The sequence below is a fragment of the Salmo salar genome, chromosome ssa13 (assembly GCF_905237065.1).
Source record: "Salmo salar chromosome ssa13, Ssal_v3.1, whole genome shotgun sequence".
Classification (NCBI taxonomy): Eukaryota; Metazoa; Chordata; class Actinopteri; order Salmoniformes; family Salmonidae; genus Salmo; species Salmo salar.
The window spans coordinates 96047633-96066061 of record NC_059454.1 but is presented as its reverse complement, the minus strand read 5'-3'; the positions used below and the strand labels follow the sequence as shown (position 1 = coordinate 96066061).

Below are 18429 nucleotides of genomic sequence, written 5' to 3'. Positions count from 1 at the left end.
AACTGTGTGTTTAGTGAGTCCACCAGATCAAGCAGTAGGGATGACCTAACTGTTTGGTGAGTCCACCAGATCAAGCAGTAGGGATGACCTAACTGTTTGGTGAGTCCACCAGATCAAGCAGTAGGGATGACCTAACTGTTTGGTGAGTCCACCAGATCAAGCAGTAGGGATGACCTAACTGATGACCGAACTGTGTGTTTGGTGAGTCCACCAGATCAAGCAGTAGGGATGACCTAACTGATGACCTAACTGTGTGTTTGGTGAGTCCACCAGATCAAGCAGTAGGGATGACCTAACTGATGACCTAACTGTGTGTTTAGTGAGTCCACCAGATCAAGCAGTAGGGATGACCTAACTGTTGACCTAACTGTTTGGTGAGTCCACCAGATCAAGCAGTAGGGATGACCTAACTGATGACCTAACTGTGTGTTTGGTGAGTCCACCAGATCAAGCAGTAGGGATGACCTAACTGATGACCTAACTGTGTGTTTAGTGAGTCCACCAGATCAAGCAGTAGGGATGACCTAACTGTTGACCTAACTGTGTGTTTAGTGAGTCCACCAGATCAAGCAGTAGGGATGACCTAACTGTTTGGTGAGTCCACCAGATCAAGCAGTAGGGATGACCTAACTGATGACCTAACTGTGTGTTTAGTGAGTCCACCAGATCAAGCAGTAGGGATGACCTAACTGATGACCTAACTGTTTGGTGAGTCCACCAGATCAAGCAGTAGGGATGACCTAACTGTTGACCTAACTGTTTGGTGAGTCCACCAGATCAAGCAGTAGGGATGACCTAACTGATGACCTAACTGTGTGTTTGCTGAGTCCACCAGATCAAGCAGTAGGGATGACCTAACTGATGACCTAACTGTGTGTTTAGTGAGTCCACCAGATCAAGCAGTAGGGATGACCTAACTGTTGACCTAACTGTTTGGTGAGTCCACCAGATCAAGCAGTAGGGATGACCTAACTGTTGACCTAACTGTGTGTTTAGTGAGTCCACCAGATCAAGCAGTAGGGATGACCTAACTGTTGACCTAACTGTGTGTTTAGTGAGTCCACCAGATCAAGCAGTAGGGATGACCTAACTGATGACCTAACTGTTTGGTGAGTCCACCAGATCAAGCAGTAGGGATGACCTAACTGTTGACCTAACTGTTTAGTGAGTCCACCAGATCAAGCAGTAGGGATGACCTAACTGTTGACCTAACTGTTTAGTGAGTCCACCAGATCAAGCAGTAGGGATGACCTAACTGTTGACCTAACTGTGTGTTTGGTGAGTCCACCAGATCAAGCAGTAGGGATGACCTAACTGTTGACCTAACTGTGTGTTTAGTGAGTCCACCAGATCAAGCAGTAGGGATGACCTAACTGTTTAGTGAGTCCACCAGATCAAGCAGTAGGGATGACCTAACTGTTTAGTGAGTCCACCAGATCAAGCAGTAGGGATGACCTAACTGTTGACCTAACTGTTTGGTGAGTCCACCAGATCAAGCAGTAGGGATGACCTAACTGTTGACCTAACTGTTTAGTGAGTCCACCAGATCAAGCAGTAGGGATGACCTAACTGATGACCTAACTGTTTGGTGAGTCCACCAGATCAAGCAGTAGGGATGACCTAACTGATGACCTAACTGTTTAGTGAGTCCACCAGATCAAGCAGTAGGGATGACCTAACTGTTGACCTAACTGTTTAGTGAGTCCACCAGATCAAGCAGTAGGGATGACCTAACTGATGACCTAACTGTTTAGTGAGTCCACCAGATCAAGCAGTAGGGATGACCTAACTGTTGACCTAACTGTTTAGTGAGTCCACCAGATCAAGCAGTAGGGATGACCTAACTGTTGACCTAACTGTGTGTTTAGTGAGTCCACCAGATCAAGCAGTAGGGATGACCTAACTGTGTGTTTGGTGAGTCCACCAGATCAAGCAGTAGGGATGACCTAACTGATGACCTAACTGTGTGTTTAGTGAGTCCACCAGATCAAGCAGTAGGGATGACCTAACTGTTGACCTAACTGTTTAGTGAGTCCACCAGATCAAGCAGTAGGGATGACCTAACTGTTGACCTAACTGTTTAGTGAGTCCACCAGATCAAGCAGTAGGGATGACCTAACTGTTTAGTGAGTCCACCAGATCAAGCAGTAGGGATGACCTAACTGTTTAGTGAGTCCACCAGATCAAGCAGTAGGGATGACCTAACTGTTTAGTGAGTCCACCAGATCAAGCAGTAGGGATGACCTAACTGTTGACCTAACTGTTTGGTGAGTCCACCAGATCAAGCAGTAGGGATGACCTAACTGTTGACCTAACTGTTTAGTGAGTCCACCAGATCAAGCAGTAGGGATGACCTAACTGTTGACCTAACTGTTTAGTGAGTCCACCAGATCAAGCAGTAGGGATGACCTAACTGATGACCTAACTGTTTGGTGAGTCCACCAGATCAAGCAGTAGGGATGACCTAACTGTTGACCTAACTGTTTAGTGAGTCCACCAGATCAAGCAGTAGGGATGACCTAACTGTTTAGTGAGTCCACCAGATCAAGCAGTAGGGATGACCTAACTGTTTAGTGAGTCCACCAGATCAAGCAGTAGGGATGACCTAACTGATGACCTAACTGTTTGGTGAGTCCACCAGATCAAGCAGTAGGGATGACCTAACTGATGACCTAACTGTTTGGTGAGTCCACCAGATCAAGCAGTAGGGATGACCTAACTGATGACCTAACTGTTTAGTGAGTCCACCAGATCAAGCAGTAGGGATGACCTAACTGATGATAACTGTTTGGTGAGTCCACCAGATCAAGCAGTAGGGATGACCTAACTGATGACCTAACTGTTTGGTGAGTCCACCAGATCAAGCAGTAGGGATGACCTAACTGTTTAGTGAGTCCACCAGATCAAGCAGTAGGGATGACCATGGATGTTCTCTTGAATTAGAAAATGTTCCTGTCCTGCTAAGCATTCAAAATGTAACGAGTACTTTTGGGTGGCAGGGAAAATGTATTTAGTAAAAAGTACATAATTTTCTTTAAGAATGTAGTGAAGTAAAAGTAAAATATATAAATAGTAAAGTTAAGTACAGATACCCAAAACAACTACTTAAGTAGTACTTTACACCACTGCCTGTAACTCCTGCATCTCCTGTAACTCATGTAACTCATTATTTTGTTACTTTCTTTTGTTCTACTTTCTAGTTCTTGTTACTTAGAGATGATCCTGTCTGTACATTCACTACATGAACTGTAAAATTGTGTGTGTACCTGCACTGCCTCAAGAGACCTGTGTGTGTGTGTGTGTGTGTGTGTGTGTGTGTGTGTGTGTGTGTGTGTGTGTGTGTGTGTGTGTGTGTGTGTGCGTGCGTGCGTGCGTGCGTGCGTGCGTGCGTGCGTGCGTGCGTGCGTGCGTGCGTGTGTGTTTCTGCCTCCAGCACATGTGCAGTAAGTGTGGGATTCAGAACAGCCGTTCGTCATCTCCAGTGTGGGTCTGTAGGATCTGCAGTGAACATCAAGAGGTGAGGTGGAAAGAGAGAGGGAAAGAGAGAGAGAGGGAAAGAGAGAGAGAGGAAAGAGAGAGAGAAGAAAGAAGTGAGAGGAGAGGCGTGAGGGGCAGAGGGGGAGGAGACAAGGGGAGAGTGATGAGGGGAGGAAAGAAGGGGTGGAGAGACAGTCAGTAGCTTTAATCATTTTAATAATAATTGTCATTACCCTCTAATTATCCTCCATTGAATATTCCCTCTTATGAGAAACGATTGTGGTTGTTTGTCCCTTCAGAATCTAAATGGAGAGACAGATGGAGAGAGAAGGAGAGAGAGAGGAAGATAAGGGGTAGAAGAGAGAGAAGGAGGAAGATAAGGGGTAAAAGAGAGAGAAGGGGGGAGAGAGGAAGAGAGAGAAGGGGGGAGAGAGGAAGAGAGAGAAGGAGAGAGAGAGGAAGATAAGGGGTAAAAGAGAGAGAAGGGGGAGAGAGGAAGAGATAAGAAAAGAGAAGGAGGGAGATGAGGGGTAAAAGAGAGAGAAGGGGGGAGAGAGGAAGAGAGAGAAGGGGGGAGAGAGGAAGAGAGAGAAGGAGAGAGAGAGGAAGATAAGGGGTAAAAGAGAGAGAAGGGGGGAGAGAGGAAGAGAGAGAAGGGGGGGAGAGAGGAAGAGAGTGAAGGGGTAGACAAGAGAGAAGGAGGGAGATGAGGGTTCAGCTGGTTCAGTCACTACGTTTCAGACCCTTTAATTAAATGGTCCTACTTGTCAATCAATGTACGATAACTCATCTGCTAAGCACGCTACCCCCCCTCCATCTCATTTTCTCTCTCTTTCCATCTAATTCTCTCCCTCTCCATCTCTCTCTCGCTGTCTCTCCCGCAATCTCTCTCTCACTCTTTCTCTACATCTCTTCCCTCTCGCTCTCTTTCTCTGTGTCTCTCCATCTCTCTTTCTATGTCTAGATGTTGAAGCGTTCTGGAGCATGGTTCTTTAAGGGCCAACCCCAGCAAGTCCTCCCTGCTCCCCTGCCCATCTCTAGGCCCAGAGGGACAGGTACAGAGAGCCCCCGTACCCAGACCCCTACCCATGCCCATCACCCGCCCAGTGCCCAGCCCTATTCCTGTACCCAGCCCAGCTACCAGCCAGACCCTGGTGCAGAAGACTACACAGAGCGACAGGAGCAGCAGGATAACTACTACTCCAACATACAAAGCCAAGGTGAGTAGTGGAAACAAGCAGTTCCATTTCACTACTAGTTAGACTTGTATGAGAGGTAAAAGCAAAAGCTTTTAGTTTTTCTCAGAGTCCACTGATGAGCCCCCGTACTCCAGTTCAGAGCAACAGGACCCAGAGGGCTATAGCTCTGCTCAGACACTAGGGGGCGTTGCTGAGGCCCAGGTTAGCCCTGCCGTGGAGGAGGACGTGTGGAGGAGGACGTGTGGAGGAGGACGTGTGGAGGAGGACGTGTGGAGGAGGACGTGGTGAAGATGGAAAGACAGTTAGGCTCCAGACCTCCCACAGCCAGGGGAAGAGAGAACCCACCAGCTCCAGCTGACACAGTCACAGCACAGGGTATAATTAAAGGGACAGTTCACCCAAATTACAAAATGACATCTGTGTTGCCTTACCCCCTCTGAAAGCAGTCAATGGATATGAAGAAACAACTTTGGTTTTGTTAACCTACCAATTGCCACCAACGACTAACTTGCATATTCCCTTCTACTTTGAAATTGAGACTGGCTAGATATCTGTATTTCTCTTCTTCAGCCCCTGCACCACAGAAGAGCAGATACCCACAGCAGAGAGAGGAGAGAGTCAGGGAGGAGAAACCCACTCCTGCCCCCAAACCCAGCCCGGCACCACGCACAGGCCCCGCTCCCAACGAAGACAATGACAACGAATACGACTCTGATGAATCCAGTAAGTGTGTGTTTGGTTTTACTATCCTTGTGGGGACCAGATAGTAAAACAAGGTGAATTCGGACAAGTGTGGAATGTCCCCACAAGGAAAAAGGCTATTTTAGGCTTAGAGGTTTGGTTAAGGGTTAAAATGATGGTTAGGGTTAGAATTAGGGTTAGGGGTTTGGGATGAAGGTTTAAGGTTAGGTTTAGGGGTTAGAGGTTACTACACATCCGCCATGCTGACCCTCAACACGGTGGTGCATAAGGGGTGCGTGCATAGTCCCCTCCTGTACTCCCTGTTCACCCATGAATGTGTGGCCGTGCACGACTTCTACACCATCATTAAGTTTGCTGACAACACAATGGTGGTTGGCTTGATCACGGACGACGAGACAGCCTATAGGGAGGAGGTCAGTGACCAGGCAGTGTGATGCCAGGACAACAACCTTTCCCTCAACGTCAGCAACACAAGGGAGCTGATCGTGGACTACAGGAAACGGAGGGCCGAGCACGCCCCCATTCACATTGAGGTGGCTGAAGTGGAGCGGGTCGAGAGATTCACGTTCCTAGGTGTCCACATCACTAAGGTCCTATCATAGTCACCTCACACCAACACAGAAAACGCATTTTCCCAGTCAGGAGGCAGAAAAGATTCGGCATGGGCCCTCAGATCCTCAAAAAGTTCTACAGCTGCACCTTTGAGAGGTGCACCACCGCTTGGTATGGCAACTGCAAGGCACCCGACCACAAGGTGCTACAGAGAGTGCTGAGTACGGCCCAGTACATCACTGGGGCTGAGCTCCCTGCCATCCAGGACCTCTATACCAGGCGGTGTCAGTGGAAGGACCTAAAAATTGTCAAAGACTCCAGCCACCCAAGTCATAGACTGTTCTCTCTGCTGCCACATGGCAATCGATCATTTCAATCAGCATTTTTCTACGGATGGCCATGCTTTCCACCTGGCTACCCCTACCCCGGCCAACATCTCAGCACCCCCTGCAGCAACTTGCCCCCCCCCCGATTCTCCTTCACTCAAATCCAGACAGCTGATGTTCTGAAAGAGCTGCAAAATCTGGATCCCTACAAATCAGCTGGGCTAGACAATCTGGACCCTCTCTTTCTAACATTATCCGCATAAATTGTTGCAACACCTATTACTATTCAACCTCTCTTTCGTATCGTCTGAGATCCCCAAAGATTGGAAAGCTGCCGCGGTCATCCCCCTCTTCAAAGGGGGAGACACTCTAGACCCAAACTGTTATAGACCTATACCCATCCTGCCCTGCCTTTCTAAAATCTTTGAAAACCAAGTTAACAAACAGATCACCGACCATTTCGAATCCCACCGTACCTTCTCCACTATGCAATCTGGTTTCCCGAGCTGGTCATGGGTGCACCTCAGCCACGCTCAAGGTCCTAAACGATATCATAACCGCCATCCATAAAAGACAATACTGTGCAGCCGTCTTCATCGACCTGGCCAAGGCTTTTGACTGTCAATCATCGCATTCTTATCGACAGACTCAATAGCCTTGGCTTCTCAAATGACTGCCTCGCCTGGTTCACCAACTACTTCTCAGATAGAGTTCAGTGTGTCAAATCGGAGGGCCTGTTGTCCGGATCTCTGGCAGTCTCTATGGGGGTGCCACAGGGTTCAATTCTCGGGCCGACTCTTTTCTCTGTATACATCAATGATGTCGCTCTTGCTGCTGGTGATTCTCTGATCCACCTCTACGCAGATGACACCATTTTGTATACATCTGGCCCTTCTTTGGACACTGTGGTAACAAACCTCCAAACGAGCTTCAACGCCATACAACACTCCTTCCGTTGCTTCCAACTACTTTTAAATGCTAGTAAAACTAAATGCCTGCTCTTCAACCAATCGCTGCCCACACCCTCCCGCCCCGCCCGACTAGCATCACTACTCTGAACGGTTCTGATCTAGAATATGTGGACAACTACAAATACCTAGGTGTCTGGTTAGACTGTAAACTCTCCTTCCAGACTCACATAAAGCATCTCCAATCCAAAATTAAATCTAGAATCGGCTCCCTATTTCGCAACAAAGCATCCTTCCAAACATACCCTCATAAACCTGACTATCCTATCGATCCTTGACTTCGGCGATGTAATTTACAAAATAGCCCCCAACACTCTACTCAGCAAACTGGATGTAGTCATCACAGTGCCATCCGTTTTGTCACCAAAGCCCCATATACTACCCACCACTACAACCTGTATGCTCTCGTTGGCTGGCCCTCGCTACATATTCGTCGCCAAACCCACTGGCTCCAGGTCATCTATACGTCGCCTTATCTCAGCTCACTGGTCACCATAGAAACACCCACCCGTAGCACACGCTCCAGCAGATATATTGCACTGGTCATCCCCAAAGCCAGCACTTCCTTTGGCCGCCTTTCCTTCCAGTTCTCTGCTGCCAATGACTGGAACGAATTGCAAAAATCTCTGAAGCTGGAGTCTTATATCTCCCTCTCTAACTTTAAGATTCAGCTGTCACAGCAGCTTATCGATCACTGTACCTGTACACAGCCAATCTGTAAATAGCACACCCAACTACCTCATCCACATATTATTACTTAGCCTCTTGCTCTTTTGCACCCCAGTATTTCTACTTGCACATCATCATCTGCGCATCTATCACTCCAGTATTAATGCTAAATTGTAATTATTTCGCCTCTATGGACTATTTATTGCCTACCTCCCTACTCTTCTACATTTGCACACACTGTACATATATTTTTCTATTGTGTTATTGACTGTACATTTGTTTATGTGTAACTCTGTGTTGTTGTTTTTGTCGCACTGCTTTGCTTTATCTTGGCCAGGTCGCAGTTGTAAATGAGAACTTGTTCCCAACTGGCCTACCTGGTTAAATAAAGGTGAAATAAAAAATTAAAAAAAGCGGTATTGATGCACCAAGTATGGAACCATCAGGACACTGAACAGCTTCTACCCACAAGCCATAAGACTGCTAAAGCATTGACTCTTTTGTCCTAACTCTTTTGACACATCACATACGCTGCTACTACTATTTATTATATAACCTGTTGCCTAGTCACTTTGCCCCGACCTACAGTGCATTCGGAAAGTATTCAGATCCATTGACTTTTTCCACATTTTGTTACGTTACAGCCTTATTCTATAAAATGGAATTAAAAAATGTTCCCTTCATCAATCTACACACAATACCCCATGATGACAATGCAAAAACAATGTTTTTACAATTTTTGCAAATGTGTTAATTTTTGGGGGAAATAACACATTTACAGTTGAAGTGGGAGGTTTACATACACTTAGGTTGGAGTCATTAAAACTAGTTTTTCAACCACTCCACAAATTTCTTGTTAACAAACTATAGTTTTGGAAGTCAGTTAGGACGTCTACTTTGTGCATGACACAAGTCATTTTTCCAACAATTGTTTACAGACAGATTATTTCACTTATAATTCACTGTATCACAATTACAGTGGGTTAGAAGTTTACATACACTAAGTTGACTGTCCCCATGATATCCAGAGCGACTTACAAATTGACATCATGGGGAAATCAAAAGAAATCAGCCAAGACCTCAGAAAACTAATTGTAGACCTCCACAAGTCTGGTTCATCCTTGGGAGCATTTTCCAAATGCCTGAAGGTACCACGTTCATCTGTACAAACAATAGCACGCAAGTATAAACACCATGGGACCACGCAGCCGTCATACCGCTCAGGAAGGAGACGCGTTCTGTCTCCTAGAGATTAACGTACTTTGGTGCGAAAAGTGCAAATCAATCCCAGAACTACAGCAAAGGACCTTGTGAAGACACTGGAGGAAACAGGTACAAAAATATCTATATCCACAGTAAAATGAGTCCTTTATCAACATAACTTGAAAGTCCGCTCAGCAAGGAAGAAGCCACTGCTCCAAAACTGCCATAAAAAAGCCAGACAGCACATGGGGACAAAGATCGGACTTCTTGGAGAAATGTCCTCTATATATGATGAAACAAAAATAGAACTGTTTGGCCATAATGACCATCGTTATGTTTGGAGGAAAAAGGGGGAGGCTTGCAAGCCGAAGAACACCATCCCAACCGTGAAGCATGTGGGTGGCAGCATCATGTTGTGGGGGTGCTTTGCTGCAGGAGGGACTGGTGCACTTCACAAAATAGATGGCATCATGAGGTAGGAAAATGATGTGGATATATAAATGCAAATAATTTTATAACATTTTTGACATGCGTTTTTCTGGATTTTTTTGTTATTCTGTCTCTCACTGTTCAAATAAACCTACCATTAAAATTAGACCTTTCTTTGTCAGTGGGCAAACGTACAAAATCAGCAGGGGATCAAATACTTTTTCCCTCACTGTATGTAAACTTCCGACTTCAACTGTAGGTATTCAGACCCTTTCCTCAGTACTTTGTTGAAGCATCTTTGGCAGCAATTACAGCCTTGCGTCTTCTTGGGTATGATGCTAGAAGGCACAGCTGTATTTGGGGAGTTTCTCCCATTCTTCTCTGCAGATCCTCTCAAGGTCTGTCAGGTTGGATGGGGAGCGTCGCTGCACAGCTATTTTCAGGTCTCTCCAGAGATGTTCGATCGGATTCAAGTCCGGGCTCTGGCTTGGCCACTCAAGAGACTTGTGCTTAGGGTCGTTGTCCTGTAGGAAGGTGAACCTTCACCCCAGTCTGAGGTCATGAGCGCTCTGGAGCAGGTTTTCATCAAGGATCTCTCTGTACTGCTCTGTTCATCTTTCTCTCAATCCTGATTAGTTTCCCAGTCACTGCTGCTGAAAAGCATCCCCACAGCATGATGCTGCCACCACCATGCTTCACCGTAGGGATGGTGCCAGCTTTCCTCCAGACGTGACGCTTGGCATTCAGGCCAAAGAGTTCAATCTTGGTTTCATCAGACCAGAGAATCTTGTTTCTCATGGTCTGAGAGTCCTTTAGGTGCCTTTTGGCAAACTTCAAGTGGGCTGTCATGTGCCTTTTACTGGGGAGTGGCATCCGTCTGACCACTCTACTACCATAAAGGCCTGATTGGAGTGCTGCACAGATGGTTGTCTTCTGGAAGTTTCTCCCATCTCCACAGAGGAACTCTGGAGCTCTGTCAGAGTGACCATCGGGTTCTTGGTCACCTCCCTGACCAAGGCCCCTCTCCCCCGATTACTCAGTTTGGCTGGACGGCCAGCTCTAGCAAGAGTCTTGGTGGTTCCAAACTTCTTCCATTTAAGAATGATGGAGGCCATTGTGTTCTTTGGGACCGTCAATGCTGCAGACATTTTTTGGTACCGTTCCCCAGATCTGTGCCTCGACACAATCCTGTCTCAGAGCTCTAAGGACAATTCCTTTGCGTAGAACAACCATAAAATACACGTGTTCTAATGTACCCACACGCTCCCTCTCTCTGTGGTTCTGTTATTCCCTCTCAATATATCTTTGTTGGTAGCATAATCAATTTGACTTTCTTTTGTCATTATTCTGTTCTGTCCATCAGCCACGCTGGGGTTGCTGGAGTTCATTCTGCATTATGAACAGGGGAACAACACGCTGCACTGCAACATAGTCAAAGCCAAGGTAAAAACACACATACGACACGGTGTATACACATCTACAGTACCAGTCAAAATTCTGGACACACCCACTCATTCCAGGGTTTTTTCATTATTTTTACTATTTTCTACATTGTAGAATAATAGTGAAGACATCAAAACTATGAAATAACACATATGGAATCATGTAGTAACAGAAAAAAGTGTTACATAAAATATACATATATTTTATATTTGAGATTCTTCAAAGTAGCCACCCTTTGCCTTGATGACATCTTGCTCTCGCTTTCTCTCCCTCTCCCTCTCTCTCTCTCTCTAACAGGGTTTAAAGCCGATGGACTCTAACGGACTAGCAGACCCCTACGTCAAGCTGCACCTCTTACCTGGAGCCAGTAAGGTAACTTCAACACTTCTGGTTTCCTATAATCTTGTCTTTGTGTTGTAGCCCTGGTTTGATGTATTTTTTATTGTGATAGGACAGTGAAGAAGAGACAAGAAAACTAGGAGAGTTTGCATGTTAGAAGGGCATGGGTCGAATTCGAACCCAATGCCGGCTCTGGTAGCTTAGGCTGTACATCTGTGCTGGGATCTTTAACCGCTGGACCACACAGTAGGCCTGTACTCCTGCTTCCTGTTGACACAGACGTTCCCCTGGTGAAGTAATCATGTACTGTATATCTATTAATCTTCTCTCCACAGTCTAACTGTTAGAGAGTCTAAAAGTCGAACAAACTTTGCACTAAGTGAAAATAAGAAAAATCTTTCCCTCTCTCTGTCTCTCTCCATCTATCGCCCTTTGTCTCCTACTCTATATCTTCCCCTGTCTCCCCCCTCCCCCTCTCCCCGTTTCCCCCAGTCTAACAAGCTGCGTACTAAGACCCTGAAGGGCACTCTGAACCCAGTGTGGAATGAGACTCTGGTGTACCATGGTATCACTGATGACGACATGCAGCGCAAAACACTACGGTAAATACAGCCTCAACCATACCACTACTGGATATACTGTATGAGTGGGCCATCTGAAATGATTCGGAAATGATTCCATTTCAAATTAAATGAAAATGTTTACATTGATATTGGCCCAGTTTTGTTCAGTGGCTCTCCATTTAAATCAGTACGATTTCCCAGAGCTAAAGGGAAAGAGGAGAATAAAAACTGTTCTGTGATGCAAGAAGAGAGTAAGAGAATAAAACTCCTCTTCCTGGGCCTCCCGAGTGGTGCAGCGGTCGTCACTACAGCCTGCGACGTCATTACATCCTGGGGTTCGATCCCAGGCTGTGTCACAACCGGCCGTGACCAGGAGTCCCATAGGGTGGCGCACAATTGGCCCAGCGTTGTCTGGGTTAGGAGAGGGTTTGGCCGGGGGGGCTTTACTTGGCTCATCATGCTCTAGTGACTCCTTGTGGAGGGCCGGGCGCCTGCAAGCTGTCGTCAGTTGAACAGTGTTTCCTCCGACACATTGGTGCAGCTGGTTTCTGGGTTAAGTGAGCAGGTGTTAAGAAGCATGACTCGACTTTCGCCTCTCCCAAGCCCGTTGCAGCGATGCGACAAGATCGCAATTGGATATCACGAAATTGGGGAGAAAAAGGGGGTAAAATTACAAAATAATAAGAGATTAAAACTCCTCTTCCTGCTTCCAGGCTGTCGGTAAGTGATATGGACAAGTTTGGACACAATGAGTTCATAGGAGAGACGCGTGTTGCTCTGAAGAAACTCAAAGCCAACCAGATGAAGAACTACAGTGTGTGTCTAGAGAGGGTGGTCCAGGTAGGAACTACAACAGTGTGTGTCTAGAGAGGGTGGTCCAGGTAGGAACTACAACAGTGTGTGTCTAGAGAGGGTGGTCCAGGTAGGAACTACAACAGTGTGTGTCTAGAGAGGGTGGTCCAGGTAGGAACTACAACACTGTGTATCTAGAGAGGGTGGTCCAGGTAGGAACTACAACAGTGTGTGTCCATGAGTGCATGCATGTCTGGAGACGGTTGTCTAACCACTTGTGCATTGGGGATCCAACTGTTAATAATACTGATAGAAGTGATCTCACCCCCATGCTCCCTCCTGTCCCAGGTGAAGAAGGCAGGCACAGGAGGCTCAGCCCGGGGCATGGCTCTCTACGAGGAGGAGGTAAGACTCACCTGAGACAGGATTCACACCTGACACAGTACTCAGGGTTTACACTTGACATTCATACCTAAGATTTACACCTGAATGCATAGTCACTTTACCCCTACCTACATGTACAGTCGTGTCCAAACATTTTGAGTATTACACAAATGTTAATTTTCACAAAGTCTGCTGCCTCAGTTTGTATGATGGCAATTTGCATATACTCCAGAATGTTATGAAGAGTGATAAGATGAATTGCAATTAATTGCAAAGTCTATCTTTGCCATGCAAATGCACTGAATCCCCCAAAAACATTTCCACTGCATTTCAGCCCTGCCACAAAAGGACCAGCTGACATCATGTCAGTGATTCTCTCGTTAACACAGGTGTGAGTGTTGACGAGGACAAGGCTGGAGATCACTCTGTCATGCTGATTGAGTTCAAATAACAGACTGTAAGCTTCAAAAAGAATCATTGTTCTTCCTCTGTCAATCATGGTTACCTGCAAGGAAACACGTGCCGTCATCATTGCTTTGGACAAAAAGGGCTTCACAGGCAAGGATATTGCTGCCAGTAAGATTGCACCTAAATCAACCATTTATCGGATCATCAAGAACTTCAAGGAGAGCGGTTCAATTGTTGTGAAGAAGGCTTCAGGGCGCCCAAGAAAGTCCAGCAAGCGCCAGGACCGTCTCCTAAAGTTGATTCAGCTGCGGGATTGGGGCACCACCAGTACAGAGCTTCCTCAGGTATGGCAGCAGGCAGGTGTGAGGTCATCTGCACGCACAGTAAGGCGAAGACTTTTGGAGGATGGCCTGGTGTCAAGAAGGGCAGCAAAGAAGCCACTTCTCTCCAGGAAAAACATCAGGGACAGACTGATATTCTGCAAAAGGTACAGGGATTGGACTGCTGAGGACTGGGGTAAAGTCATTTTCTCTGATGAATCCCCTTTCCGATTGTTTGGGGCATCTGGAAAAAAGCTTGTCCGGAGAAGACAAGGTGAGCGCTACCATCAGTCCTGTGTCATGTCAACAGTAAAGCATCCTGAGACCATTCATGTGTGGGGTTGCTTCTCAGCCAAGGGAGTGGGCTCACTCACAATTTTGCCTAAGAACACAGCCATGAATAAAGAATGGTACCAACACATCCTCCGAGAGCAACTTCTCCCAACCATCCAGGAACAGTTTGGTGACGAACAATGCCTTTTCCAGCATGATGGAGCACCTTGACATAAGGCAAAAGTGATAACTAAGTGGCTCGGGGAACAAAACATAGATATTTTGGGTCCATGGCCAGGAAACTCCCCAGACCTCAATCCCATTGAAAACTTGTGGTCAATCCTCAAGAGGCGGGTGGACAAACAAAACCCCACAAATTCTGACCAACTCCAAGAATTGATTATGCAAGAATGGGCTGCCATTCTTGCAGTCAGGATGTGGCCCAGAAGTTAATTGACAGCATGCTAGGGCAGATTGCAGAGGTCTTGAAAAAGAAGGGTCAACACTGCAAATATTGACTCTTTGCATCAACTTCATGTAATTGTCAATAAAAGCCTTTGACACTTATGAAATGCTTGTAATTATACTTCAGTATTCCATAGTAACATCTGACAAAATTATCTAAAGACACTGAAGCAGCAAACTTTGTGAAAATTAAGATTTGTGTCATTCTCAAAACTTTTGGCCACGACTGTACAAATTACCTCGACTAACCTGTATCCCCGCACATTGACTCAGTACCGGTACCCCCTTTTAATAGCCTCATTATTGGTATTTTATTGTGTTACTTTTTTTTAATACATTTTTTACTTTTGTTTATTTAGTAAATATTTTCTTAACTATATTTTCTTAAAACTGCATTGTTGGTTATATAAGGGCTTGTAAGTAAGCATTTCACAGTAAAGTCTACACCTGTTGTATTCGGTGCATGTGACTTTCGGTGCATGTGATTTTGACACTCAGGGTTTACACTTGATGTTCACACCTGACACAGTACTCAGGGTTTACACTTGACATTCACACCTAAGATCTACACCTGACACAGCACTCAGGGTTTACACTTGACATTCACACCTAAGATCTACACCTGACACAGTACTCAGGGTTTACACTTGACGTTCACACCTAAGATAGTAGCTGAATTCTGATGTCATCTGCATGATTTATTTCTTTCCATTCTTGACACCCATGGGAAACTGTTGAGCATGAAAAATCCAGCAGCGTTGCAGTTCTTGACACAAACTGGTGCACCTGGCACCTACTACCATACCCTGTTCAAAGGCACTTAAGTATGTTGTCTTGCCTATTCACCCTCTGAATGGCACACATACACAATCCATGTCTCAATTGTCTCAAGGCTTAAAAATCCTTCTTTAACCTGTCTCCTCCCTTTTATCTATACTGATTGAAGTGGATTTAACAGGCGACATCAATAAGGGATCATAGCTTTCACCTGGATTCACCTGGTCAGTCTATGTCATGGAAATAGTAGGTGTTCTTAATGTTTTGTCCACTCAGTGTACACGACTGACCAGGTGAATACATGACCAGTAGCAGAGAGATTATATCTATACATACTGTACATGACTGTCTTTGATATGTAAATCTCTATGAGGAAATTCTTATGGTAGTGGATGTAAATGCACTTGTAAACCTTTTTGTGTGTGTGTTCATGCCTGCGTGTGTCCTACAGGTAAAGGAGGATGAAGCAGAGGAGAGGGGTCGTATCCTGATCTCTTTAACCTACAGCACCCAGAAGGGTCGTCTGATAGTGGGAGTGGTGCGCTGTGCTCACCTGGCAGCTATGGACTCTAATGGATACTCAGACCCCTTCGTCAAGATGTACATGTTCTAACATACCTCTCAACATGACTGATTATGTTTCTTTTCTCTAATATCTCCTTTTCCTACAGCAGTCAAATATTGTTGGATGGATGAATTGATTGATTGGTTTATTGATTGATTCTTTCCTGTGATTGTGACCTGCAGCTGCCTGAAACCAGACATGGGGAAGAAAGCCAAGAACAAGACCCAGATCAAGAAGAAGACCCTCAACCCAGAGTTCAATGAGGTTAGTGTCCCCTCCATATCTGTCTCTAACAACACAATTTCAGGATCAAGGCCATTGTTTTATTAATACAGAGTCTAATGGCAGTCTGTGTCTATGCACTGAGAAATGGAGTCTGATGGCTGAAGTTGTGTTGCAGGAGTTTAGCTATGAGATCAAACATGGTGAGCTGGCCAAGAAGAGCCTGGATATCTCCGTTTGGGACTATGACATGGGAACATCCAACGATTTCATTGGTGAGTTGGGACTATAACATGGGCACACCCAGCGTTTTTCATTGGTGAGTTGAGAAATCCAACAATTTAATTGGTGAGTTCAGTTGAGATGGCATAATGAATGTACTTGTAGTTACTGATTTTTATATTTAACAAACAATATTGTGCAGTTTTTAAGCCGTCTTCAAAATAATATATTTAAAAACCTTATCTCCCTCCAGGAGGATGCCAGCTGGGCATCACAGCCAAGGGGGAGTGTCTGAAGCACTGGTACGAATGTCTCAAGAACAAAGACAAGAAGATTGAGCGCTGGCACGTCCTCCTAAATGACAACACCGTCAAAGACACAGACGACTGAGAGACGACCTCGTCCTCCTCCTCCCTTGTCTTCCTCCCATTTCCTCCTCCTCCTCCCTCCTAAATAGCGGTTTCTAATTTCCTCTTAAATATAATATTTTGTCTTCCAATTGTTTTTAAATGTATTTCAATTGTAAAGTATTTTTGTCTAATGTTTTTTTTCGTTATGTGTCGGAACCCAGGAAGACAAGCTGTCTCCATTGGCGTCGGCAAATGGGATCCTAATAAAATCACAAACCATAATCTAGGTCTTCCTACTTTCAGTAATGTGAACCTGAATTAGCAGCAAATTAAGGCTCTCACACTTTTTACAACTTCATGCGTCTTGTGCAGACAGAATGCTTATTGGATTCATGTACTTATCAACACAGTGTTTACAGTGAAACAAAAAGAAACTGCAACAGAATATCTCCCGTATTTCAAGCATGCTTTACTGCTTCTAGGGGAAAGGGATCTCTTTCACTTATCTCTAAAACCTGGAAACCGGATTTCAATAAACAGGGTGCTGAAGTATGTTGTTAAACAATGCGTTGTTACACCATCCTTACCTATCTCAGTCTCAACGCACGGAATTCCCCTCCTCTCTTACCATAGACATTATATAGATTACATCATATAGATTGCATCATTGTCTTTGACCCCCACCCTGGATTTTGCTGTACAGTGTTATGACGTGGTCATAATCTGCGTTCAATACTTCAATACTGTGATGTTATGACACAGTCATACAGATGTAGGATCTTAATTGTATCACTCTTTTGTTGCTGATAATTTTTCTGCTATGCAGTAGTGTATTTGAGTTTTAAAATGGCTTATAAAGTTTGTAATTTCCCCTTTGAAATTTCAGACTTGATTTGCTCTAATGGAAAATGTATCAATCTCTACAAAATGTCCATTAATTATAATCCACATAATAATTCACATTTCCTGTTGCTGCAGGATTATTTTCCTGCTGTAGCAAATTGACTCAAATTAAATTCCTACATCTGTAATCTGTTTTTTATACTTCTATACTGTGACTGCTTGGCACTAGTGTTTGTGCTGCCAAAGGATATGATCTTCACTTGTGCTACTGTATGTACAAACAGTTTGTTAAAAGGAGCATGTGTTGGATGTTACGGAACATATGTTGATGTTATTTATGAATGAAGATATTTACATAGTATTAGCTGTTTAGGTTGATTACGTGTCATGTGTTATTGAAGCATTAGCTCATCTAAGAACCATGGGATATCTTAGAAACGTGGAACGCTGATGTTGATCTCTTTTTTCGCTCCCTCTCACTTTCTCTCTCTCACACTTTCTCTCTCTCCCTCTCTCTCACTCGCTCTCTCTCATAGAGCAAAGCGTTACTCCAAGCCTGCTGAAAAAATGATCAGACAATGCTGTAGACATGGGCATATTCCACTGCACTGCATCTTCCTGTGACAGATAACAAATGCACACAAAATACATGCTGAGCGTGAGCCCTGTCTTGGTCATATGACGTGCATTGACCTGTAGTAGGTTTGATTGCTCGAAATTATCAAATGTGAAATGATCTGTGATAGCTTATGTTAAATGATAATGCAAAGTAAAATTAAATATTCAACTTTAAGATGTGTTGATATTTACTTTGAATAAGAATTGTATTTTCAAGTGTAGTATAAAGTTGTGGATGTTTTGTAGATACATATGTACACGTTATGTATTTGCCTTCTGCCACTGTTATCAGTCTTGGGAGAAGCATGCAAATGGTTAAT

The 18429-nt window shown here is 44.8% G+C and overlaps 1 protein-coding gene across 1 annotated transcript in view; it reads left to right on the top strand.

Moving 5' to 3' along the window:
• The window catches only part of rph3aa (rabphilin 3A homolog (mouse), a), a 39341-nt gene extending 20912 nt beyond the window's left edge, over nt 1-18429 (top strand). The window contains exons 4-15 of the mRNA XM_045692471.1: nt 3434-3517; nt 4442-4697; nt 5247-5399; nt 10889-10968; nt 11266-11340; nt 11800-11909; nt 12584-12710; nt 13011-13067; nt 15741-15889; nt 16037-16118; nt 16255-16351; nt 16552-18429. Coding sequence (XP_045548427.1) covers nt 3434-3517; nt 4442-4697; nt 5247-5399; nt 10889-10968; nt 11266-11340; nt 11800-11909; nt 12584-12710; nt 13011-13067; nt 15741-15889; nt 16037-16118; nt 16255-16351; nt 16552-16688 — 1407 coding nt within the window. The 3' untranslated portion in view covers nt 16689-18429. The remainder of the gene's footprint in view (nt 1-3433; nt 3518-4441; nt 4698-5246; nt 5400-10888; nt 10969-11265; nt 11341-11799; nt 11910-12583; nt 12711-13010; nt 13068-15740; nt 15890-16036; nt 16119-16254; nt 16352-16551) is intronic.